Below are 27,448 nucleotides of genomic sequence, written 5' to 3'. Positions count from 1 at the left end.
CTAAATTAACAAAATTTTTTTAATGTTTATTTATTTTTGAGAGAGAGAAGACAGAGTGCAAGCAGGGGAAGAGTAGAGAGAGAGGGAGACGCAGAATCTGAAGCAGGCTCCAGGATCTGAGCTGTGAGCACAGAGCCCGATGCGGGGCTCAAACCCACAAACCGTGAGATCATGACCTTAGCCAAAGTCGGACACTTAACTGACTGAGCCCCCCAGGTGCCCCAACTGCAAGTTAAACTTCTAGAAGCAGCACTATTATCACATCACAGGGCTACACAATTTTCACTTTGCCTCTATCACATTATCTCCCAGTGAGTGTTCCCACGAAGGCTGTTCACTAGATTCTACCAACACCGAGCATATATGATAAAATGAGAGGGCTTAGGTTTTCTAAGCCACTTAATTTTCTGACACATGCCAAGGACAAACTGTTGCCACACTGCAGGCCATGGGTAGTAGAGAGCGAAACATACAGGCAGTAGAAAACTACCCAGTTCCTGAGCTCAACTGTTTGCAGGAAAAAGAGAAGGTAAGAGCTGCCTTTGTGAGCTCTGTCTGCCTGAGTGTAACATCCTTTAGTACTTATCTGCGTGTACTGGAGCTCCCCCAAGTCAGCCAGCGAGGTCTTTAAATAGCATTATTGAAAATGGGAATAATTTTCTTCTGAATTCATGTGTTTTAATTTTATGTCAACTCTATTATCGGAATTAATGAGATAGAAAGCAGAGAACTGAGAAGAAAATAGTTAATTAAAAACTCATCTACAACTTGCATTTGAGTATATTTTCGTACTTGTATTTGAACATGGGGTGTCAAGTATTTAAGGAATAATCAAGCCACACAATTAAAGCCACTGGTGGGGCGCCTGGGTAGCTCAGCCAGCTGAGCATCTGACTTTGGTTCAGGTCATGATCTCATGGTTAGTAAGTATGAGCCCTGCACTGGGCTCTCTGCTGCCAGCGTAGAGCCCACGTTGGATCCTCTGTCCCCCTCTCTCCACCTCTCTCTCTCTCTCAAAAATAAAGAAACTTTATAAAACAAAAATTAAAAATAAAGCCACTGGTAATGAGATCACATAAATGTAGGGCTCACCAACATGCTGGGCACAGATTAAGTGCTAGATAAATATTAGGTCCCTCTTCCTTTTCTTCTTCCTTTTCTTTGAGTTCTCCATTTACTCCCCCTGTTCTGACAAATTTTTCTGTTCCAGTAACCTACAAATGTCTCAGGCATAACTGAAATGGACAGTGGGGGCCAAGGCATTAAAGGCATTTCTACCTAGTCCTGGTAGAAAGTTCTGTCAAGAAATGCAGTCTTCCGACTGCACTAAGTATTAGTCCTTATTCCCTTTCCTCTTCTGAGTTCCCCATTTGCTTCCCTGGCAAAACAGAAAGCACAGCTTGTGTTCTGTTTCAAGGTTTAAGCAGAGTGCACCTGTCTAAGGTTTCCTGAGATTTAGTATCAGTCTGGCTTAAATCCTGTAGTAAAAGGAGAGTGCTGTTTTAGTTACTGAGTGCGGAAAACAGATTAGAGAAAGTCACTTCTTTAGCCTCCTTCTCTCCACTCCTGCCAGAAAAACACAACAGGGGCAAGTCAAGATCCAGACAGGAAGATCGAGCACGCACTCCCACCCCAAACTCTCAGTTTTGGTGCCCAGAAGTGGGCGCTAAATGGAGAGGATCCAAAGCCAGTGAATTTACTGCTGGCCTTGTTTAGTGAGCAAGATTTGTTGCCATACTTCCTAAATTTGTCTTTCATCCCTTCTTGTGTATAAAACAGTAATCTGCCCATCAGAACATGAGACTACTACAGCAATGCAAATCCAAGGAGTTCCATCAACATCTTAGAATATAAAATGCCTTTGGGGCGCCTGGGTGGCTCAGTCGGTTAAGTGTCCAACTTCGGTTCGGGTCGTGATCTCACGGTTTGTGAGTTTGAGGCCCACGTTGGGCTCTGTGCTGACAGCTCGGAGCCTGGAGCCTGCTTCAGATTCTCTCTCTCTGCCCCTGCCCAACTTGTGCTCTGTCTCTCTGTGTCTCTCAAAAAATAAATAAGCGTAAAAGAAAAATTAAATAAAAAAAAAGAATATAAAGTGCCCCAATCTCTGCGATTTACACATATTTAAAATACTATGCAAGATCTGGGGGAAGAAATGAAAAATCTTGAATCAAGGCTCATCATCAGCATGGGAACAAAAAGGTCATAAAACATTATTTTTATGTTCCAGTAACCTATAAGTGCCTCAGGATGATAATCGAACTGGGGAGCAAAGCCCTTGGCAATAAAGATCACAATGCTGGTAGAAATCTCTGACAAGAAGTTCTTCTTGCAAGTTCTTCTAATCGCAAATGTCAGCCTACCATTCCTTTATTACAATATCCTCATAAAATTGTTATGAGAGATGCTTATGACTTCTTTGTTCTAAATTTATGTAACAAAGTTAATTAAAAGTGGGTATATGAATTTCATATGTATTCTTCTGTTTATAAGGACATAAAACATTTTCTAAATTATGACTCTAAGAACATAAACATTTTGTATAGATCTTGATTAAATTCAAGTCACTTGGGACATATTCATTGGAAAATCATTCAGTAATCAACAGTTGTTGGAGTTTCCTTGTGGGCTATGTCACAGACCTATTTTCACTCCTGAGTCAATATTTAATTATTTTGTCTTAACACCCTTTTGTATCACTGAGATGAAGGCTTCTGTTTAAAGAGTAGTGAGAATTTTAACATTAATAGTTCTCCATAAAATACTCTTATTTTCTAATGAAACTGCTCATGTCTGTGCTCCTCATGGATCCAGCGCTTTGGTATTTTAACAGCAAGAAGCTACAGTCGTCTGTGTGTAGTCACCAAGGTACAACATCTCTAAACAGTCACCTTTACAAGTCATATTTGCTTTTATGATCTTACTAACCTCTGCTATACTCTGCTTAGTGAATTTCTCTGTGGAAATAGTTTTAAAAACTATAAAGCCAGGAAAATGTGGGTCACAGTAAAGTTAATTGTTTTCCCACTCAAATAAGATGTGAAACAGCAAGAAAGAAGTGTCACTGTAAGGGGACGCCGGGAGGGGGCCCGTCTCTCATGGGGCACGGCGTGACGTGCAGAGACGTGGTGTGCACAAAGGAGGCTCTGACTCTCAGCTGTCTGTCTGACTTCATTACAATGAGACTCTCCATTATTTGGTTTCAGACTCTGCAAGTCTTTTTAAAAGAGAATACATCCAACTTTAAATAAAAGTTTTTAAAAACATCGCGGGCAAATATGAGCGATTTGGGAAATTATCAATCAGTACCAATATAATACCTTTATGGTTGGATACACATGCAAATCATTATAAAAGAAACATATTTGTAATGACCAGAAAAGAAAAAATTGCAATTCAAAAAATGATCTAAAAAGTTCTTTCCACTTATACTTTGCTAAATGTTATATATATCTCACACATACGACTAGTAAAGCACTTGCCATAAGACTGAATTAATTTTTCATGTCTTATGCATATAAAATATTAACTGTGTTGAATACTCACTTGGATCTTCTTATACACCAGGACTCCTCTAGAATGTAATAATTCACTTGTAACTTTATCAATTCTCGCTTCACTTCTTCAGCTGCTTTTCGACTATACATTGAGTAAACTATTTTCGTTCTGGCTCTTTAAAGAAAGATAATTGGGCAAAAGAGTTTCAAGATTAAAAGGATGCAGTCAACGTACTTGGAAGAAAGCACTGAACGGAACAGGAAGGAAGAGTCTACAGAAGAGTCAGGTCAAGAGAACTTTCTTCTCAGAGTTGCTGCTCAGGGGCCCCAGGGAGGTCAAAAGGACATTTAGAAGCAGCACAAGAGTCCTGGGAGAAGAGATGCACTTTGATGAACCCCTTCCTTTCCAAACTTAGTCTCTTTGTTCATTGGCTCATTTGCTTTTGTTTCGTATTCCCCATAACTCTATCATACATTAGAGTGAGGCGTGCTGTGTGTGGGCAGGGTGGGCCACACATACACGGCCACCACACTAGAGCTGCAACACAGTCCCGACTTCGACAGCAACAATAACTGGCATAAATGGCTCTCCATTTTGGTCCTAGATTAAAATACAAAAAACAAAACAAAACAAAACAAAAAAAACCTAAACCGATTCCACACAACTGCTCTGGAAATAAGCTTGTGGAAATTGGTTTTTTAATGAAAAAGTTTTTTTATTTATAAAATGTATGTCTCACCGTTACACAAAGAATACATTAAGAGAAGTCACCCAGTGACAGGGATAGCTTGACCTAGCCCCAGAAACTGTATGAAAATTAAATCTATGTCCTTTTTAAAAGAGAACACAATACTCTAACTTATGAAAAGTAGTAAAAAACAAAAACCAAGATCATTCTAGTAGGCTACACAGGTGAAAATCAGAATAAAATCTTCTTTGAATGAGATTCTGTTTCAACTGTTTCAATTTTCTTGAGAATTCAAGAAAAAAACAGCCAAAAGGGCACCTTAATAAAAGCTAGAGGCTAATGAATCTTCTGGGGAGCATAAGGACGGTGATGACTAACAAGAACCTAGGTGGCTTGCAGCCCTGCTCACCTGGAGAAAAAGGACACACTATGATTTCATTTTGCTGCCTCGTACAAAAGGCAGAAAAGGTTGTAGATTTATTGCCCTGTGGAGCCTTACCAGTTTGTATCGAACTCAGCCCTCTTATTTCAGCCTTGTTTTCTCCCCTAACTCTATAAATCCCCATTCACCACAGCCTCGTTATTTTGCTGGTTCCCTCGCTATTTGTGTGGGAAATTTGTTTTGGGAAACATGAGAACTGTGTACTAACCTTAAACCTGCATCTTCATAATGTGGATGATTCACAATGGGCCGAAGTGCAGAGAGTTTAACACTCGCCATTGTGGGCATGGCACCCGCAAACACCGCGTCTGCAAAGCAGGAAAGAAGGTCTCAGGAGACTCAGTGAGTGTCACAAGGGTCTCCTTCTGGGTCAACTCAATCACTTCCCAGGTGAAAAAACGGAGGCCCAGAAAGGTTCACAACTTAAAGATTCAATGGAAGAAACACTGAAGTTGGAAAAATGGCTATCAGCAACCTGGCCTGGGTAAACAATTTTCTTGGGAAGTTAGAGCCTCCTCATTTCATCACTGAGGATTTCTGGGGTTTTCTTTGTTTGTTTGTTTTTGTAATGTCTTAGAAATCTTTTCTGCCCCTGGGAAAGAAGTATCAAATTGGCTAGGAAAGTTTTATAGCACCAAGGGATCCTGGAAAATGATTTAAAATTCAGTCATTTAATACTCAGACAACAAAATCTCCCTTGGATAAAATGCCATACTCCATGAGTTCATTTCAAGGAGGAATGTGCAGGACTAAGAATGAAAACTCATTAGGAAAATAAGCACAACAAAAATTATTTTAAATCTCACAATGTAAAATTTTGGATAAATTTTGAAAAAACATTGGTATTTAAGGAAAATAGCAAAACAGATTACTAAGAAAATATATATAACATTTCCTTGGCAAACCATTTAAGTAAGATTGACATCTCTCTTTTTCTGAATAATCTAGAAGCAACACTACTTAGAGTAAGGCCACTGGAAGTAAGTTGGGTTTAAGATTTTGCAGGGGCATATGAAACCGTGAGGGAAACTTACCTGGTTTAGTACTGTATTTGATCCATTCTATAAGTTCTTCTTGTGGCAAATTGCTGAATTCCCCTACAATATTCCATTGGGTTTGTAGATTTGCTGAACCCTGTATTGACATTGCTGCTAAGACAGCAAAAACAACAGCACCAGGATGTACTTTGCAAAAGAGCCATCCAAATAGCTGAAACCAAATTAAGAATAAGTTGATAATTAGTACAAAGCAGCCTGTATCAAATAAACATAAGTTCTTCCCAGAGAAGAACACAGTCTCTGGTAGAGTCACAGATAAATGATTAATTATCCTACGAAAAAGTTCCAGCAACAATGACCAGGGGGATTAAAAGAATTTTACCATAAGCCTTACATAGGTGGGACATGATTTAAGAAGTTATTCTCTCAATTTGTGCTAATTCTAGCTTCAGGTAAGGCCAGGACCACCTACATAATGTGTCAGGCCCAATGCAAAAAGAAAAGGTAGGGTCTCTCGTTTGAAAAGTATTTAGAAGTCCAAAGACCAACAGAAGAGCACCCAACTAGATGTAGGGTCCTTCTGAGTGTGGGCCCTCGTGCGTTTGCAAAGGTCCCACACCTGTGAAGCCATCCCAGGGCCATGCTCTCTATCTTCAGTCATGGTGCGGGCTTCCTGCCAGCCTCCTTTCCTGTCCCAGCCTAGAGGAATCAGGAACAGCAGCTTCATACCAAGACAGGCAGGTCTCTAGAAAGCTGTCCCTCTTTAACACAACACCAACATTCTGATTGGGAAACTTGAGGCTAGCTGATTTTTCCATTCTAATAGTCCACACTCAATAATAACACTTTACCCCTATTATTCTCTCCTTAATTTCTCTATATGTCTTTAGAGTTAGATTTCAAGCCTCTTGAGGGCAGATATATATTATTTCTTCTTGATTTTTCTATCTACCATTCTACCCTCATCCTTAGAGTATGGTATAGATGCTTAGTAAATATTTGTTAAATTTAAAAGAGGTACTGCTGCTGGACCTTGGCTAACTGGTTGATGAAAAGGTGACACGATGCAGAAGCATCAATCTGTGAATACAGAGCAAGGACACAGTTATCCAGGGAAAATAAGCAGCAAATAACCAAAATGGCTTACACTAAATTTTAAAAAGGCAGGGATGTGCATACAAATGTATACTCAAATGAGAAAAATATTTTTTTAAGCTTGATACTGAAAAAGAACATCTATTTGAAAGCAACTGTAACTTGAAATCACTGGCTAGAATTCTTTGTGATAGGAATGTCAAAACAACAAAAAAATATTTCTACAATGACGCTCTGCTTTCTATCAACATCTGTAGGGATCATTCATGAATTCAGCCTGTACTATTTGAGCGTCTGTTGTATGCCAAGGAATGTCTTAGAAGTTAGAAGGATAAATGACCTGTTTTGGCCCTTACCCTTTATGAACAATTAATATAAATCCATGAAGAACTTTAAGACAATTTAAAGAATTTTGTGTTATTCAATATTATTTCAGGGTCATTCAATGACATAGGCTGGGGTAAAGTGATCATAGCAACTACAACACCAACATAACGATCTTACCTGTCTTGAACAGATCAAAGAAGCCATAACACACATGTGTGGGGTCAAGAAGAGTTTTAGTCTCATAATTAAAATACCGAGGGCTGTATATGCTAACAGTTGCAATGCATGATAAACTAGCTGAAAGAAAGAGAAAATATTTTTTACTCCTACAGTTTAATATATTGTTAAATAGATGAATATCCAGAAGAGTACTTTTGCTTCGCAACAATACTTTGACTTCTGAAATAAACGAGTCTACAAGTTCACTTTCAAACCTCTCCATTTTATTAAAAGCCTAAAATGATAAAGTCACTAAAGCAAGTTGTTCTAGAATTCTGCTCAGGGTTAAGTCCATAGTTACCAAAGCCCACATCTCTGAATCTACCTTGATGATACCATCAGATTAACACAGGAGAGCGGTAAACAAAAGTAAGTACTATTTAAGAGCCCAGAGTCTGCCTTGGAAGAGCCATCAAAACCAGGCAGAAATATGCAATACAGTATTATTAGCTATAGTCACCATGCTGTTGCTAAGAGAGTAGATCTTAAAGGTCATCCCAGGGGAAAAAAAATTATTTTGTAACTACGTATGGTGATAGATGTTAGCTAGACTTATTGTGGTGATCATCTCACAATGTCTACAAATCTGATTACTTATGCCATACACCTGAAATCAATATCAGGTTACATGTCAATTAGATCTCAAGTAAAAACAAAACAAAACAAGAAAGAAAAAAAGATAAACAAGTGAAACCACCAGGAGACGGCAGGAGCAACCAGTCACACCTCCAAAGCCTCAGGGCAAGGTGAGTAGAGAGGAAACCCATCTCCAGTCAAGCAAAAGACACTCCACATGCATTTAGCAATAAACTGGATCTTCTGAGGATGATCAGAGCAGACCAAATGGGTTTCCTACTTAACGGTTTTAACAAATGAATGGTCATGTTTGTAACAGTCTCATAAAAACACATACAGGCCTATTTTGAAGATGATTAGTGACAAATACCAATACTTAGAAACTGGAACTGAAAGAAAAAAAGTGTGTGTACACACACACACACACACACATATATATACATATATATACACATATATATACATATATATATATATATATATATATATATATATATATATATATACATACACACACACACACACACACACACACACACACACATTGAAATAAAGTATGTTTTAGTAATATTAAGTCTTTACCTCTCCATGATCAAACTGGTGTTTTCTGAAATGGAATAAGAAATATTACTATTGAATCATTGTTGAAGCACTTCAATTATTTGCATTTTTATCTTACAAATACAAGTTTTACAATTTCTGTAATATTCCAAGGACATATATATGTAAACAAAAATCACAAAGTTATGAACCCAAACTGGTGCCATAATCTTTTAAAAGACAGTTTATTTTTAAAAAATTGACCTTGGAGCATACCTTGCACATTTGACTACAGGGACAATTCCTGGGCCAACAAAAGGGACACCGTGGTGTAGCAGGTCCCTACCTGTGATGTCCTGCCAAAGCAGGGAGGGAAGTGAAGGGAACCCCGAAGCCTTCATAGTTCTGTTCCCCTGCTTCTCATCCCCAGAGGTACCTGAGCTCCCCCCCAAGCTGGGGCTGCTATAGAGATAATTTAGGAAACCACATAAAAGATTTTTTCATCAGTGGTTCTGGAATATACAAATAGCCACAAAATTCCCTCTTTAGTTCTACTTGACAGCTTTAATTTTCCTGAGAAAAGATGTACGCTTAGAGGTCCCTGCATCTCCCTCTGGTCTCATGCCACCCCTCTCCATAATCACTCCTACTCCATTTCCCTGCTTTATCTCCTCAAAGATGTTCATTTATTGGTTTCTTATTATCATCTGTCTCTCCGTACTAAAATGAACCCCTCAGGACTACAAGGTACAAACCTACCCATCCTCAATCCCACTGAGCACCGATGACACTGGAGACACAGCAGTAGATAAGATGGGGAAAAAAATCTTTGCCCTCATAGAACTTACATATAGTAAAGGGAGAAACAAAATGCAAGTAAGTAAACATTTGTCAAACAGTGAGAAGTACCGTGGAGAGAGCGAAAACAGGGCAAAAGATGCAGGGGGTGATGGGGAAGGCGTATAGCAATCAATGAGGTCACTGAGTGACATTTGAGCAAGGCCTGAAGAAGCAGAGAGTTTGAGGTTGAGCAACCCTCAGGAAGAGCACTTGAGGCAAAGAGAAAGATAGTGCATAACCCTATAGTAGGAAGTAGTCCTTAATGGGCTAAGTACAAAGACACCGTGATCAGAGAAGAGAGATGTGGGGGAGAATGGCAGTGCCACAGGAGATGTTCAAGTATAAATGGTGATAAATTCAGAGAGAGGAAGATAAGGGCATATGATGATGAAGAATAACAAGCCAGGAGACAAGGAATCTACAGGGAAGTGATGGTCAGGAAAGGCTTCTTGAAGGAGGTAACATTTAAACAAGAATTAAAGGAATTGGCCACATGCAGAGCCAAGCTGTGGGGAGCAGAGGCACAAGTACAGCCTTGGGGTACAAACAGTGCAAAACTGCCGGGCAGGAAGCAACGGGCCACGGTTACAGAGCAGCAAGGAGGTCCAGGGGACATGAGGGTGGTGGGAAAAGGGAAAGTGACAATTTATTTTTCTCTCAATTGCCTCTTTTGTGTACTTCACTCATTTTCCAATAGGGTTTTAGCATTTTTCCTGTTAATTCATAGAAGTCCTTTATACATGAGTCATTTGTCCTTTGTCATACATTGTGACTATTGTACCCAATTTGTCTTTTTCTCTGAACAATGCTTACAAGTATCTCATCAAACCAAAATATTTATCTAGTCAGCCTTTTCAGTCTTTCCTTTTAGCGTACAGGTTTTATGTCATACTTAACAAGGCCTCTCTCATCCTAAGAGTCCTAAAATAATCTCTTGCTTAATATTGGGGTTTTGGGTTTTTTCCTACATTTAAATCTCTGCTCCATCTGGAATTTATTTTGTGTAAAAAGTAAAGTATGGAATCAGTTTTCTATTTCCCTGCTCTTCTCTCAAAAGGCAGTCGAGTCCATTGGTCCTAGAACCAACAACAGAATAATTTATTTTCCCTGATAAACTGAAGCACAAAGCTGTGTCCTTCAAGTACAGATTATGTGTAGGCCTAATATCAGATTGTATGGATGGAATCTGAGGTATGAATAAGTAATTTACTGAGCTCTGCATGGATAGGGGATCATGAGAAAAGCAAAGAAGGGGAATGACAACAATTGAAAACATCCATGATCAAATGTTGAGTGTACCACACCACATGAATTATAAAATAATACCTTGTAGATATCTATTTAATAGATAATGTAACAAAATGATTAATAGCATACTTACCTCATTTGTGTCTGTTGTTTAGTTAAGACACCCCACATGTCACTAATAATCTGCAAATAGATTTTTTAACACTTAAGAAGAGTTGTTTTGGGAAAAACAAAATTGTAACTAAAGTATTTTCTAAATTTTCAAACTCTACTTAAAAATATAAGTATAGGGATAAGAGATGACTCGGGAAATAATAACTACAACAACCTAATCTTACATTTGTACAGTACTTGATCATATATCTAATACCCAACAACCCTGTTCAAATAGATTTTCTTATCTTCATTTCGTACATAAGCAATGGGCTCAGATGGATTAGATGATCTCCTGGAAGGTGGACAACAACTAGGAAGCATTAATAGGTCGTGAAACCTGACCTTCTGGCTTCCAGTCCACATTCAGTGAACTCCACCATGCCAAGGTCACTAGCAATGCCTCTTCTTAATCATGCACATATACCCCATATACCCAGACAACTGCCTCAGAGACTGATAAGCACAACTAACTAAACACTGGGTTTGCACAGTTAGCAGCCAGGTAAGGTCATCTAATCTGAAATCCTATCCCCAGTATGGATGCCCTCTTGGACACAGCTCACACGTTTTAATCTAGCCCTTGGAAGAACCACCCAACTGCTGCTTGAATCTACAACACTTTGTCAGTCCAGATCAATTCTGGTCCAAAGTCCAACCTCGTAGAATTGGCCATAATTCTAAGGAGCCAGAATGAGTGTAATCGTATTTCCAAGGGGTAGGCTTTAAATATTTGAAAATAATTATCTTTTGTCCAAATGAATCCTTCTTCTTTAAATCAAACATCTCAGCTTTTTTAACCTGATGTTAATTGCTTTTGTCATCTCTAGCCATCCAGGTTGCTGCCTTTTTAATGGATTCTGGATTGCCAACATTGGTACTTTCTGATTTACCTACTAGCTGCACACCTACACAAAGTTTGCAAAAGTGCAAAGGAAGCACAGAGCCTGGCATATAGCAGAAACTGACCACAAACTCATTAGATTTGAAAAGCTGGTGCAACTACAAAGCTGAATGCTACACTACACCCAAGAAGGAGGGAAAGGTGCAGAGTCTGATTCTTATTCCTTCCTTGCTTTTTAATGGACATGATGTGAGGCTGGTAACAACTTCTATGATCTTCTAATTCTGCATCTGTCAAAATGGGGGCAATATCTGTGTACCGTACAGAGCTGTCAAATAAGCAGATGAAATAACACATGTGATATGGCTGGGGAGAGTACAAATATATAATGTGAACAATAACCATAGTACAGAATAGTCTACAAATACACGACATTCTGTTAACCCAGAAATCACTAACTACAAATCAGAAAACTTTTAGGATCTATCATCTGTTTTTTGATAATAGATTAATCTTTATTTATTCTCTTAAAACACTTGCAATTACAGAATTCACCAACTCTTACAAGAAAAAAGAGAATATCACACCTGCTCTTTGCTAAAGATTGGAACTTCCCTGACCTGATTTAAATCTGGGCTTAGAATTTCATTATCAAAGCCAAGTTGGAAGTCTAACAATTTTATCGATGTTGGTAATACACTGTTAGTATTCTATTTTTTCCTTTTGATCAATAATAATAAACTCAATCCAGGAGTTAGTGAGAACTGCACAAATGACTTAGAAAGGCATACATTAAATATTTTAGAAAATATTTCATAAAGTTAAAAGTCAGTCAGTAGTAATTTACAAAGACAAAAATAACTGTATCTGGGTCAATATGGTCTCTTTGATCATGTCTTTCAAAATGCATGACCATCAAAACCCGAGTGATCCTTTTCCTATGTCTATTTTATGCTGGCAGATAGAATATTTTTAAGGTTTATAATGTTCATCAAGGGCTGTAATTAAGAAAATACAGAAAACGTTTCAACAAATTCATATGATGTATTGTGTCATATTAACGTGTAACCTAGTTTACTTAACTACTAGGATAGAAACAACAAAATGTTTTATTATAAAAAAGAGCTCTTAAGTAATCAAATCAACATACCTTTCTAACGATTGCAATAAACACAACCAGAACAACCGGAAGCAACAGTGTCTTTGTATACCTCAGAGGAGTCTGCAATTCAAAGAGATGTTTTGTTAGAGGAAAATATTTTCAGACAAAATTTCATTTCAAAAAGTATAAGTGAGAAACATGAGCATCAGTCCAATATACCCATTGACTCCCATCGTAAAAATGAAGATGCATTTCCATAGAAACAAACATCCCTAAAATGCTGAGTTGAAAACACGAACACTGGTAAGTATAAAATGTGACTAGGAAGATTACTGTTCACTTTTTGTACACAGCTTTTCCAACTACAGAGCTCAACATTTGCCTAAGGTCAGCAGGACTCTAACTTTAAACAGCATGAGCATTTCCTGTACATTTGGTGGGGGATAAAAATCATAACCATGATCCTAAGATACACTAAGACACACTAAGACACACACACACACACACACACACACACACACACACACAGACACACACACACACAGTAATGACCAATGTTTACAAGAGAAATAAAAACATTTTTGCATTTTCTTAATAACAGAGAAAAAGCTACAGAAACATTTAATACCAAAGACTTACACACTGCAATCCTATATATATTTCAATTATTTGAAGTCACACTTTTAAACAATTCTGGGCTTGAAATTTCTAAATTGCAATTGATTTGCTTACCACCAACATTTACCTTCATAAAAATAATACTATATTATTGAGTTAAATAATGTACATTTTCCCAAATATGTTTATCAAGAGAAATCTAACTTGAATCATATTAAAAACACTGATACATTTTAATTTTACAAAGTAGTATTTTCTGATTTTCCCTCTCATTAGTCCAATTTTCTCACTTGTTATTCTGTATTAGAAAGTAATTTTGATAATTTATTAACCCAAAATGCATACTTCAGTTAGAAGTCCCATTAAAAGGAGATTTTTTTATGGTTTTATTTTACTATTTACAAGCATTTGCATAGTACTTAATATTTTAAAATATATGTATTTCTAATTTGTAAATTTTACATTATGTCTTTGTCTAGACCTATGTCTAGGCAAAAATCATATAACCAAAACTATTTTATCATTTAAAATTTAGACATTTGCTATCAACAACTAACAATAAATATAAGAAAAGGTGTGAAATACAGGTGTTTACCTTAAAAAGGCAATGTGTCAAAACTGTGTTAAAAGTATTTAACAATTTAACAAAGAATTCAAACAATTTTAAAAATACATTCAAAAACTTTGTTTTAAAAGTATTTTTTAGGGGCGCTTGGGTGGTTCAGTCAGTTAAGCGTCTGACTCTTCATTTTGGCTCAGGTCATGATCTCACAGTTCATGAGTTCAGACCCCAAGTCAGGCTCCCCACTGACAGCATGGAGCCTGTCTGGGTATCTCTCTCTCTCTCTTTTTCTCAAAATAAATAAATAAATATTTTTAAAAAGACACTCAAGGAAAAATACAAAAATACAAAAAAAAAAAGCCAAAGATTTTGAACTAGCCAGAATTTCACTTATATAAGCCACTGATAGAATATTCGACCACGTAAAAACTCAGGGATTACTGTTCCTATGGCCCTTCCTGAGGAATCCATTGGAGAGCAAGCTTCACACAATAGCGAAATGGCAGGAGAGGCTTCAATGCCAGAACACACAGTGTTAAAAACACCAACCTACAGAACTATGACAAGGATGTAACAGATATAACAGTGACAGAGTAGCATGAGTGGTTACATGTGTAGACAATTCAGATACAATGGATCTCTTAAAACAGGGGTCAGAGGGGAGAGTACATGGGAAGTAAAATAACGTCACTGATTATAGTATTACAAAAGAAATGTGGGGGAGTAGTGGCCAGGCAAGAAGAAACTAAGTTCAATATAATTCTCAGTAGGAAACCAACAGAAGGGACTGGAGTGGATATATGAAAGTATTAATACAAAGGAAACAAAATCATTTCCTCAATACCAAAAGATCCACCAGAGTGTATGCAGAAGAACAAACGCAAGGGAAACAACCACACAGGGAGAGAGGTGAGCATGTGTGTGCAATATTAGAATTACAAGTTCTTTTAATACTTCTATGAATTGTTGGATTTAGTCTAAGCATAAAAGTTATATACGCTCATTGTAAAAACTAAAACATGCAGAGAAAATAAAGAAGACAACCAATTTAGGGAAAGCCTGGGCGGCTCAGTCAGTTAAGTGTCTGACTCTTGATCTTGGCTCAGGTCATGATCTCAGGATTTATAAATTTGAGCCCTGCATCAATCGGGCTTTGTGCTGGCAGTGTGGAGTCTGCTTGGAATCCTCTCTCTCCCTCTCTCATTGCCTCTCCCCCTCCCTCAAAATAAACAAGCAAACAAACAAATAAAAAGGAAACAACCAATTTCACATTTTAATCAGTTGTCAGCATTTCCTCCCCAATGGGTTGTCTGTTCCCACCTTTCACCTATTTCTGCATAGGTGTGTGGGAGTGGGGATGTATTCTTTGTGATGAGGAATGGTAAGAGTCCTCGGTAAATTTTTTTTAAATGTTTATTTATTTATTTTGAGAGCGGGTGGAGGGGCAGAGAGAGAGGTGAGAGAGAATTCCAAGCAGGTTCTGTGCTCAACGCTCCAGCACAGAGCCTGATGCAGGATCGATCTCACCAACCGTGAGATCATGACCTGAGCTGGAATCAAGAGGTAGATGCTCAACCGACTGAGCCACCCAGGCACCCCAAGTCCTCTGAAATTTTTTCTTGATTTGGACAATCTCCTATACTCACTACCTTAATCCCTAGTTTCACTTGTCATATTTATGGCAAAAATCATCCCACTTAGTCATTTGCCTTTTGGTTTTTGCAATATTTAATGTCAGATGTCTTAAGTTACATGCAGACAAATCTATTAATCATTCTCAAATGCATTATGTTAAACTGTTCCCTTTTCCCCACCGTATGGATGTATCAAACAATGGAGGCACTCTCCGAGCTGGCACAGTACTCTGTCTCTACAGCATGGTCCCTGTGAAGATACCCATGGAGATGAGGAATGGCAGGCTGGAAACAGCTTTGCTACTGTCTTCAAATTAACTGAAGCCAGGCTATGCCTCAATAAGCAATTTCTTCTATCACCTACCCGATGGTTCTTACTCTCAGGTGACAGCGGCATGTGTATCTAACTAATGTCAGAGGACTTCCACCAAGTCCTAATGCCTTCTGGTGTTTACCTTCTATTTCCTTTACCGCTTGCTTGAAGGAGTCTTGAGCTGCTGTGAATACGTATTTTAATGTCTTGCAGATACTCTTCCTTCCTTTCTTTCAGTGGGCTCAATACATTCACTCATACAGTTTTTATTAGCCATTATATGTCAAAACTTGCCAGAACCTGGGAATGAAGACTGGTAGGTACTGGAGTAAAGAGGACATGTGCAGGACATGCCCAATTCAGAAAGTCTGGTTGAAAGGACTTTGCAGTGTGGGGCACTATCATCCACTGGTCTGTGTAACTCAGGACACAAAGGGAACCCAGTGGGGAGCAAGAGGAAAATGAAAGTGTCAACAAAGTACCGTTGACCAGTGTAATATATACACACACACAGCTCTGAAGGAAAATGTTTCACAGATAGTAAACTATCGTAATAAATTGGGGCCGCATGGGTGGTGTTAAAAAAGACACATATATATGTGTTTGTTGAACCAAACCAGCTCACTGATTACTGCAAAATAATATTTTATAAAAAATATCATTAAAATATCAAAGTACTGTCCTCTGTATCTCATTTGGTCCTCACAATATCTTTTTGCAGCACACTACTAGAAACTAGTAAGCTATGAGAGAGAACAAAATGAGAGTCGTGTGTTCAACAACATCGAATACTACTGCAGACTTCCATCTCCCAATCCACCACACTACTGTCTGATTTCCTTTTAAACGTCTGAATACAGTTTTAGAAAGAAAAATGCTGTTGGAATGAACAAACTCAAACTCAACGATATTTCAAAGCAATGAGATTATTCCAACAAACAACCACTGAATGAGTGGAAATGTAAGAGCTCGGGAGCGTCACTAAAGTAATGTTGTCCCTGAAAAGAGGCATCTTGAAATGCCTCTGTGTTTACTCATTCAAAAAACTATTGCTAGTCTGAATGCATGCTTCCAAATTATCAAAGTGAGAAAAGACCATACATTTCAGGGTGCTGTACTAATGTAAGTAGGAACATCTTCCTGTAAACCATCACTTTCCTTTTCCTTCCAAGTGAGGTAACAGCACAGAGGAGAGTCTGAGATAACAGGAGCGCCCTTTATGAAAAATGAGTGGACCAGAACCTGGGGAAGGAAAACTAGAAATCACACCTTACCTCCTTTTCCATAAAGTCAAACTCTGCTGCACAGGTATACAATAAAGTATCAAAATCCTTGTAACTGAAGAATTTTGATGTTAGTAAGTTGCCAATATGAGCCTAGGAAGGAATAAAGTGAGGTACCATTAGATTACGCCATATGGTAGAATAGTGCATTTTCATCTTAATAGCATTGAAAAATAGCTTTCACTACATTGGCAAGCTCACTGTCCCCATGCCAGGCTTGCTTCTGTTAAAGAGCTGCAACTTCGTGGTTCTCCCTTCTTTTGCTGACAAATGGTAACTCCAACAACACCCTGCCTTCCACGATCCATCATCAACATACCAGAGCTTTCATCCTTAGGTTTTCCCTGCTCAGTGTGCTAAGCCTGATGAAATACACTACCCATCTCCTTTTCTGGAGCCTTCTAGGGAGGGCGGGCTTGGTAACACATATAGACATCTGTCAGTCATAAGGAACAAAGTGCAATGGAGTGAAAGAAAAGGAGGAAACATTCATTCTGATTTTTGAAAAGGGGATTGAAAAGACTCTTTGAAAGGGGTGCCTGGGTGGCTTGGTTGGTTAGACTGTTGATTTCAGCTCCGGTCATGATCTCACAGTTTGTAAGTTAAAGCCCCGTGTGGGGCTCTGTGCTGATGGCTTGGAGCCTGCTTGAGATTCTGTCTCTCTCTTTGCTCTCTTTCTCTCTCTCTCTCTCAAAATAAATAAATAAACTTTAAAAAAATGGCCAGGCCTTGGAATAAAATCCACCTTCTGAATGACGATCACTTTACCTGTGTAATTCTTTACATGTTACCAAGTGCTCTTACTTACCTCCTCTCATCTGCTTCCCACAAAAAGTCATGTGAGGAAAGTGGGATTATTTGCATTTAACAAATGAGAAAACGTTGGCTAAATTTTCAATTCATTATTGTCTAAAAGAGTAAGGACCAAAAAAAAAGGGGGAAATTATGTAAAACAAACAATAGCTAAAATCCTAAATGATACCTACATGAAGTGGGAAGATTGGAGGAGAGGGGAACTAAATAAGGGTTGGTGGGAATGTGTTGAAAAATTCCAAAATACTCTATTTTGTTGGGGAGGAAATGTATGCTGAGAAGTTTAAGAAATCAACAGGGGGGCGCCTGGGTGGCTCAGTTGGTTAAGCGGCCGACTTCGGCTCAGGTCATGATCTCACGGTCCGTGAGTTCAAGCCCCACGTCGGGCTCTGTGCTGACAGCTCAGAGCCTGGAGCCTGTTTCAGATTCTGTGTCTCCCTCTCTCTGACCCTCCCCGTTCATGCTCTGTCTCTTCCTGTCTCAAAAATAAATAAATAAATAAATAAATAAATAGAAATCAACAGGAAGAACAGAGTGCCTTAAACAGCATAAGAAATCTGTCTATCCAATGAAAAGGAGAAAAATCTAAAAAGCATGTAAAATAGTTGGAAACTGAAATACAATGGAAGAAATGTCCCAATATAATGGTAAGTGCCATATATTTAAAGAACTTAAATTCACAAATTAAAGGATAGATGCTCAAATTAGGTTTTAGGAAGAAAATTCAAATATATATTGTCTACAAAAGACATGTTTAACACAAAAGTACATAGAAAGGTTGAAAATAAAAGAGGAGAACAAGATATATTAGATAAACTGGACCAAAGAAATCTAGGTTAGCAATACTAACATCTCACAAAACTGAATTCAAGCAAAAAATACATGAAAAGAGACAGAATGACCTTATATGCTGGTAAAATGAACAGCAAAGCAAGGTCATATGTATCATGAACATATGTGCAGTTAACAGTATAGATTCAAAGTGTATCAAGAGCTGAAAAGAATGTAGAAATAGGTAAGAAGAAATAGGTAAGAATAGGTAAGTTGATGAAGAAATAGGTAAGCTGACAGTGTTCATTGGAAATGTTAAATATTTCTCACTAAAATAGAAATATTTCTCACTAAAATAAATATTTCTCACTAAAATAGAAGGTTAACAAATGTTAACATAACACCTGAATAATAATATGCTCACGGAGAATACAAACTTCACAAGAGAGACTACATGTTACCCTTGAACATGGTAAAAAATGTTTTAAATGTTCACATACCGTACCACAATATATTTTAAAGGACTGATATAATACAAATTATTTTTTTCTAATCGTAAATGCAATAAAACTGGAAAACAGCTAACTAGAAAAGGCTTTAAAAATCCTTTTGGCTAGAAGCTAACATAAATAGCATAAAACTTAATAACCTTCAGGCTAAAAAGAACATCACTAAATAGTTAATTTGTAAGATACACAAAAAGTACTACTTACAGGGAAATGTATAGCTTTAAATGCATTTATCAGAAAGAGAGGTTGAAAACAAAAGAGCCAAGCACTTTCCCTCGAGCATTAGAAAAAGCTACAGAACAGCACAAAGAAATAAGAAATGAGGATGACAGAATTTGTTGACAAAGAGAAATTCAACAAAACCAGAGGACTCAAAAAAGGTGGTACTTTGAAAATATTAATACAGTAAATAGAAAACAAGAAAAATAGCACACCCAAAAAACCCCTCAAAAAACAGCTCTTTATAGGAGACTAATATTGACTCTGAATCCAAATAAGAATGAATAAAAGAATGTAAAACCATTTCACATACATGCAAAAATATTAATTAGAATTTTCACTAATTGAATCCTGTAATAAATTTTTAATTTTTTAAACTTTTTTATTATTTTTGAGAGAGAGAGAGAGAGGGAGAGAGAAACAGAGCATGAGTGGGAAAGGGGCAGAGAGAGAGACACACACACAGAATCTGAAGCAGGCTCCAGGCTCTGAGCTGTCAGCACAGAGCCTGATGCGGGGCTCAAACTCACAGTGAGGTCATGACCTGAGCTGAAGTCGGATGCTTAACCGACTGAGCCACTCAGGTGCCCCACGCTATAATAATTTTTCTAAAAAATACAATCCTGGGGCGCCTGGGTGGCTCGGTCACTTAAGCGTCTGACTTCAGCTCAGGTCATGATCACATGGTTCATGGGTTCGAGCCCGGCATCAGGCTCTGTGCAGACAGCTCAGAGACTGGGGCCTGCTTCAGATTCTGTGCCTCTCTCTTTGCCCCTCTCCCCACTCACATTCTGTTGTCTCTTTGTCTCTCAAAAATTAAATAAACATAAAAAACTTTTTTTTAAATACAATCCATTTGATGACACATATGAAATGGGTAAGATTCCTCTAAAGACATAAACCACCAATAACTTCCTCAAAAAAGTGGATTTGTAGTAGAAAATTCTCTCATGAAGAAAAGTCCAGGCCCTGCAGGCTTATCTGTCAAATTCTACCATACACTGTAGGCAAAGAAATAATATCAATTCTACATAAATTCTCTTTGAAATAGAGAAGCTATCATTACCTTGAAACCAAAGCCAGACAAAAAAACATTGTAAGAAAATAAAACCACAGACTAATCTCTCTCATAAATATAGACAAAAATCCTTACAAATATTAACAACCAAATCCAAATCCAATATACAGGAAGAATACTACATTGTGAGCAAGTGAGGTTATCCGAGAAACACAAGACTGAATGAACAATTAAGAATTGATGGAAATGAGTACTTCCTATGGCAGAGAAGTTGACAAATCCTTTTCCCCAATAACAACTATAAAACTGGACAAAACTGCCCAAAACAACCATATCAGGTTCTAGAAACTGACCACAAGGCAAGCAAACCGAGAAGCACTCATTCATACAAGAGCTGATGAACTCTGAGTGGACGTAGAAGGCGTCTGCGGCATTCTTGCCTGGGCTGGCCCATCTGCCATCAGATCAGCACCACGCTTGGTGAGACCAATAGTCCCCGAGGCTGGGGCTGAGCATGAAAAGCAGAACCTTTGCTACTGGAGGGTCCTGTCTTGTTTGGGGGCAGACAGCAAAATGCCTATGCCCAGAGACACTATTAATAAAAGTATGGAATGGCAGGAAATGAAAGGTGAAAGCTCATAGCTTTGCCAGCCTAGTATTTCATTACTTGTGCAGTGAACAGCGGACTGGAAGACTACCTAGAAATTTTAAAAAGATTCTGGAAATGAGAAAGCCAGCAAGGAGGTAAAGAAGTTCTCACATCCCCGGTGGACTAGAAAGCTGCACACGCGGGCAGGGATCCTCGAGCTCAAGCTCTCCACAAACCTATGACCAACTGGGAAGTGGTATGCAGATTCACGGAAGATCCAGTAAGTCATGGAAGATAGGAAAAGATGGGGCAGACCTGATGTTCAGGTGAGAGTTAACATAGTAGGCCTGACTGCTATCCTTTGAAAACCCTGCTTGCAAAGCTGGCACTTGGCTGGCATCAGAGAACTTAGATTTCAGATGGCTCCTTCCACCCTAAGTGAGAATGAACAGTGGCTCACTGTGCCCAAATTGTACAAACCCAGGCCTATCCTTAGCACCTACATTCCTTCTGGGAGTCTGGAACTTTGAATTGTGTCAGGCCGAGGGTGCCTATGTTACCAGCTCCCAGTGAAAACTGTGTCACTGAGTACTGAGCTTCCCTGGTAGACAAGCTCAAGCTTCTACCAAGAAGAGTGTGACAGAAGCAGGATGTACTGAGAAATTGGCTCACTTGGCTCCTAAAGAACAGGCGAGTGTCTAATTATCTTAATAGAAAGGGGTGAATGAAAGTGCTTCTTGAGAGCTATGGGACCTTGCCATTCTCTTCCTCTGACCAATGTCAAAATTCAGAATTTATGAGCTGATGTCCTTGATCGGTGTTACAGATTCCTAGAAATATTAAAGTTGCAATTAAATTACTTCTGATTTGGAAATAACTGTGGTTTGGTCCTGCTACAACATCAGGCTGTGACAGCAATGACGACATCACTTTAACCTGAATCAATACCTTAACTGGTTTGTCTTCTCCCAGGGAGGAAACAGATTCCGTTCACCCAGGACTTGGGCTCTTTCCTTTCCTGCTCATTCTCTGCATCCTCACTGACTCGATCACCTTTTAGCTCTCCTCTTCACAGGTGACTTCAGGCAGGAGCCTTCCCCTCTCCTCCTCTATGTTTCTGCAGCTTTCTGTACTTGTTTTTTTAACACAGCCTTCCTCACATTGTATTACAGTTGCTAGAAATCGTTTCCACCTCACACTAGACCATGTCTTACTCAGTTTTGTGTCTCTAGGATGCATTCTTTTTTTTTAAATTTTTTTTTTCAACGTTTATTTATTTTTGGGACAGAGAGAGACAGAGCATGAACGGGGGAGGGGCAGAGAGAGAGGGAGACACAGAATCAGAAACAGGCTCCAGGCTCTGAGCCATCAGCCCAGAGCCCGACGCGGGGCTCGAACTCACGGACCGCGAGATCGTGACCTGACTGAAGTCGGACGCTTAACCGACTGCGCCACCCAGGCGCCCCTCTAGGATGCATTCTACTGCCAGGCACAAAGCAGGCACATATTGAATGAATTAACAGGTAATTTTAGACGCCAGTTTTAGACTTTAAAAAGTCTTTCCACAGCTTGCAGATCACCCACTGAACAACCCAATTGTTCAATCTTTTTTAAGCAAAAAATTCCCTTGTTCTAATGAAAACCTATATAATTATCCAATGTGTAAGAAATTAAAGCTAAACTGCACTGGGTGGAGCGGGGGGACTTCCAGGATGATTGGGAAGTAGGTGGAGCCCACGGAAGACTCCTTGGAAGTCTCAGGACTTCACAAGACCCAGTGTCAAAACTACAGCTTTAATCTATTATGAATAGAGGAAAGAGAGCCTGTTAAAATAAATTACAGAAAAAAGTACATGGTTTACTTTTTCTGGTTGCTTCTTTTTTAATTAATGTGTTTACTAAAACACAAAAATAAAATAGGCAAAGCAAAATTATGCAAGGAGGAATCCTTAAAGTTATAAAGCAGATTTTTTTTTCTCTAGTTTATTATTTTTTTTTATTTATATATGAAATTTATTGTCAAATTGGTTTCCATACAACACCCAGTGCTCATCCCAAAAGGTGCCCTCCTCAGTACCCGTCACCCACCCTCTCCTCCCTCCCACCCCCCATCAACCCTTAGTTTGTTCTCAGTTCTCAACAGTCTCTTATGCTTTGGCTCTCTCCCACTCTAACCTCTTTTTTTTTTTTTTTTTTGTTCCCCTCCCCCATGGGTTTCTCTTAAGTTTCTCAGGATCCACATAAGAGTGAAACCATATGGTATCTGTCTTTCTCTGTATGGCTTATTTCACTTAGCATCACACTCTCCAGTTCCATCCACGTTGCTACAAAAGGCCATATTTCATTTTTTCTCATTGCCACGTAGTACTCCATTGTGTATATAAACCACAATTTCTTTATCCATTCATCAGTTGATGGACATTTAGGCTCTTTCCATAATTTGGCTATTGTTGAGAGTGCTGCTATGAACATTGGGGTACAAGTGCCCCTATGCATCAGTACTCCTGTGTCCCTTGGATAAATTCCTAGCAGTGCTATTGCTGGGTCATAGGGTAGGTCTATTTTTAATTTTCTGAGGAACCTCCACACTGTTATAAAGCAGATTTCCATCTGATACCAAAACAGAACAGACAAGAAAAACCCTTCTCTTCTCAATAAGGCTCACTTGGATTAAATTACCTATAATTTAGGTATAAATTATAAATTACCTATAATGTAGGTATAAATTAGGTATAAATTATAAATAAACCTTTCACAAGCACTGACTGGGAAACCTGGGATGGGAGGAATGAGGCTATAATACAGTCTATAGATTCAGAGGCTCTGAAGATGGCATACTGATGTGTTACCAAGGGGAATTATGAAGAAACCAGAGAAAAATGACTGTATGGACCTTAACATTTGAGCTTAGGACTCTAGAGCTTTCTTGCTTTAAAATTTTAAAATCTTTATGATACAGAAGGATAAAATAACAGAACTGTGTCAAGAAATTGATATTGGAGAATAGAGACTATACACAGAGTCACATTTACTTCTATTATAGTAAATAGATAAAAAAAATAAGTAAATAGACTTCACATTAGAATCTGGCTTAAATAGTGGTACTTTAATAACTCAGGTAATTCATTCTTAGCCTGTCTGATTCTTTTAAAGTCTTTCAAGTTTAAGCAACAATGCACTTACATCGTCTGCAATGCCAAAGATTTTAGATGTCAAATACTTGAGTACGACAGTTCCAAATAACCAAAAACATCCTTGGATAACCTACAAAAGAAAAACATAATAAAGCAAAAATAAATTGATGCTTCTGATAGCCATTCCTTGCATATAATGGAGGAAGAAAAATATAAATGCTTTAATCAACTGTGAAATAACTAGCTCCATACCCAAGAAAAAAAATGCTAAACAATGCAGCTTAAAGAATGCTACTCCAAAATCACCAAAAATAAAAATATATACATACAATATTATCAACATTATAATAATTATAGGAGATTTATACGGAATTACAGTTAAATTCCCTTTGTACTAACAGTTTCTACACACGCACTGCTCCCCAGAAACAAACATGGGTGATAAAATAAGTAAAACTAGAATTCTTCACTTATCCAATATTAATTTTAACTTGCCACATGAAAACGGCAATTTGGCCCATTAAAATTGAGCCCTAATTATGTCATAAAGCTGTTAGATATCTTGCATTACATAAAAATAGATAATTTCCTTAAAAGTAAAACATAAAATCAAAGATACATTTTAGAGAAGGAAAAACTTACACATTCAAATAGATTGATTCTTACCCATAAACTAAGTTCAGATACATTCATTTTCAGGAAATGTGGTTTCATTTCCAGTATACCCTTCATGGAGAAAATAACACAGCATGCAGTTAATACTTATATACATAAATTCAAGCACCAAAAACCACTTATAATAAGACTCTCTAGAATCTAAAACTCAGCACATTGTCAATGTTCCATATAGCATTGGATGACTTTAAGCAACAGTTCTATTTATCCAAAGTAGATTAGGTTAGTTAGTGACTTTGTAAAATTGAAAACAAATTACCATACATTTCTACAACTGATTTTACATCTCTGATTTACCTAAGAATCAATATAATATATAATAGAGTATAATAACATATATAAAGTATATAATAATTTCAGAATTTTAGACAGTATCTTATAGTCATAAAATTTTACTTAAGTTAAATATTATCAACTCTTAGAATAAACTACAAATGAGTTTTTAGTGGACCAACCAAATACTTCTCCTCTATCAAATCTTCACTCTCTCCTGGACATGAACAGACTCCCAAAGTATATTACCTATAGGGGGCTAAATGCACTTGCAACTTGGCAAAAGTACGGCTACAGATCAAAACATAAATAAATACATGAACCCAAATTAAATCTTTTCAGAAGTTTCTGAATATCTGAGAACACAACAGGTGATAGGATTCAGGTTTCAAAGTGATAACTACAAATAAAAATAGGCAAATGAGTGTTTATAGTTGAATATGCATAAATACGCTATATTCTGTAACTGTGGGCATCATTTATTTTTATACACACCCAAATAGGAAATATACATAAATACACTTAATTCATACCTAAGACACACCTCAGTGTCAAGCAGCTAAAAGGAAACCTGACACACTGTGGGTCCTGGACTGAACTGAAGAGAAGTTTCCTGTAAAATGTACTTAGGTTAGATTTTATTGGTACCTGAATACAAGTACCAAGAGTCATGTGCTTTAATATAAGTGATAAGGACTTGCCTGTGCACACATGTAAAATATAGAACTGAGTACACTGTTAACATTTCCTGATTAGAAACAGAGTTCACTGACTGTAAGAACTATCATTAATCTCAAACTACAGCAACTCACTTAGTGATTTTTTTTTTTGTCATTGTTGAAAACCCAGCATCACCATATGCTAATTACTTATACCTGCAACTAAGTATACTCGAGCCACACAACCTGAAAAAGGGTAGCGTGGTCCAGAGTGGGAAGAGGCATATTTCTGGGGGAAAAGGATCTTAAGTATTATTTGTGAAATGGGGCAAAGAAATAGGAAGTTCCCAATTTGTTCATGAGTTCTAGAAATCAAGAAAGCCAAAATAATCTGAGTAACTTAAACAATTATTCAAAGAGAATATATTTCAATTAAGAGAGTACAATACACTTTTGTCTTCAGGAAAGCAGCCTAATGCTAAAGCACATGCACTTTTAAACACAGGAATAGTATTTTTCCTCTTAGGTACACTAAACATTATAATGGTGAGATCCATGAATAAAAAAGGCATACCCACCTCTGGAAGTCCTTAAATTTAGGAAGATTTATATTTAGAAGGTCATCCTGCCAAAAGTGGCAGAAGGAGTTAGACGACCTTTCACCATTTGTTCTAATTCTAGCAGACAGTCTCCCAATAATCTAAACCTGCTCTCCGTAGTGACTTAGCAAAATACAACTGAATCATCACCTGACTGAAACTATCTAAATATTTCACACAAATAGAACAGGAAAAAAAAAAAAAAACTAAGAGAACCCAGGGCCCCACACCTCTGATCACAGCAAAACCAGGAGAGACTACTGCGAAGTGCCACAGGGAGGCAAGGGGGGTTAGCGAGTGGAGTAGGAATAGGATAAAAACTGCAAAGAGGGGAGGAAACAAGAACAAGAAGAAAGCGTGAAACCTTTCTCAAGTGAAACCTGGGACCAAAACTTAGGTGACAGAAAAGACGAGGAAGGAGAAAGGGCAGAGTAGAGAAGTAGAGGTATGAGGCAAGGGGCTATGTTTTCCAGTATTAACTCTTTTGTTTCTTTCCTGTTTGAAAAGTGAGTACTGGAATACTCTATCACATATAGATGAATTCATTAAAACAGCTCAGGTGATTCTTACAGAAAATAACTCATGAATCCCAAGCCAGTGGTTAAAAAAACTGGTCAGTCATTAGTTTCAAAAACAGCCATATACTTAAGAGGCACTTACCCAAATAATTACCAAAGAGGAAGCATAATAAGAAGTTAATAACATTGAGTTTCCAAACATCAAAACAAAACAAAGTGCAAGAGAAATCTGGAAAAATCCAAGAAAAATATAATTAATGCACATAAAAAACACTGATTTTTATTCTTAAAATTGCACATGCCCATGATGAAATTCAAACCATTCACAAGAGAACAGACAATGAAAGCAGCTCATGTTCTATCCCACACTTCAAAACCCAAAAGATCGCCACCATCAACAGTTTCCTGTGCATCCTTCCACATAGTCACATGTACAAATTCCAGTTTGTATTTTTTAAAAACCACAAATGGAAACTTGGCCCATAAGCTATGCTACTGCTTGCTTTACTCTGACTTTGTTTCCGAGAGCTTTCCATGAATCCAAACCAATCTAATTCATTCCAATGAATAACTGAAAAAAGTACACCACTCTTAAGTGGTTCCATAATTTACCGAACAGTCCTATGACTACTGCTGAACAGGTAAGTACCTTCCAGTTTTATTTTGCTGCTATTTTGCTTTTCCTGTTGCAAAC

The 27,448-nt window shown here is 37.8% G+C and overlaps 1 protein-coding gene and 1 long non-coding RNA gene across 9 annotated transcripts in view; one reads left to right on the top strand and one right to left on the bottom strand.

Moving 5' to 3' along the window:
- The window catches only part of DPY19L1 (dpy-19 like C-mannosyltransferase 1), a 105,757-nt gene that overhangs the window by 5,690 nt on the left and 72,619 nt on the right, over positions 1-27,448 (bottom strand). For 7 of the 8 annotated variants that reach the window (XM_086692766.1, XM_086692746.1, XM_086692751.1 and 4 more), the window contains 11 exons: positions 26,897-26,983; positions 24,697-24,756; positions 24,080-24,160; positions 16,969-17,070; positions 12,616-12,687; positions 10,602-10,651; positions 8,423-8,447; positions 7,223-7,342; positions 5,660-5,834; positions 4,834-4,933; positions 3,544-3,669 (listed from right to left, as the gene is read on the bottom strand). In XM_086692766.1, the coding sequence (XP_086548892.1) occupies positions 3,544-3,669; positions 4,834-4,933; positions 5,660-5,834; positions 7,223-7,342; positions 8,423-8,447; positions 10,602-10,651; positions 12,616-12,687; positions 16,969-17,070; positions 24,080-24,160; positions 24,697-24,756; positions 26,897-26,983 (998 nt within the window). The remainder of the gene's footprint in view (positions 1-3,543; positions 3,670-4,833; positions 4,934-5,659; positions 5,835-7,222; positions 7,343-8,422; positions 8,448-10,601; positions 10,652-12,615; positions 12,688-16,968; positions 17,071-24,079; positions 24,161-24,696; positions 24,757-26,896; positions 26,984-27,448) is intronic. The other variant, XM_086692762.1, reaches the window with a different exon arrangement.
- LOC147583132 (uncharacterized) lies at positions 14,401-16,663 on the top strand. The gene is made up of 2 exons (XR_015245669.1): positions 14,401-14,656; positions 16,416-16,663. It is a non-coding gene; the product is annotated as an uncharacterized LOC147583132 (long non-coding RNA).

This window comes from Puma concolor, chromosome A2 (assembly GCF_028749965.1).
Source record: "Puma concolor isolate L17-30 chromosome A2, mPumCon1.1.hap2, whole genome shotgun sequence".
Classification (NCBI taxonomy): Eukaryota; Metazoa; Chordata; class Mammalia; order Carnivora; family Felidae; genus Puma; species Puma concolor.
Note: the sequence above shows the minus strand (reverse complement) of the source record. Positions and strands in the feature narration are given on the sequence as shown.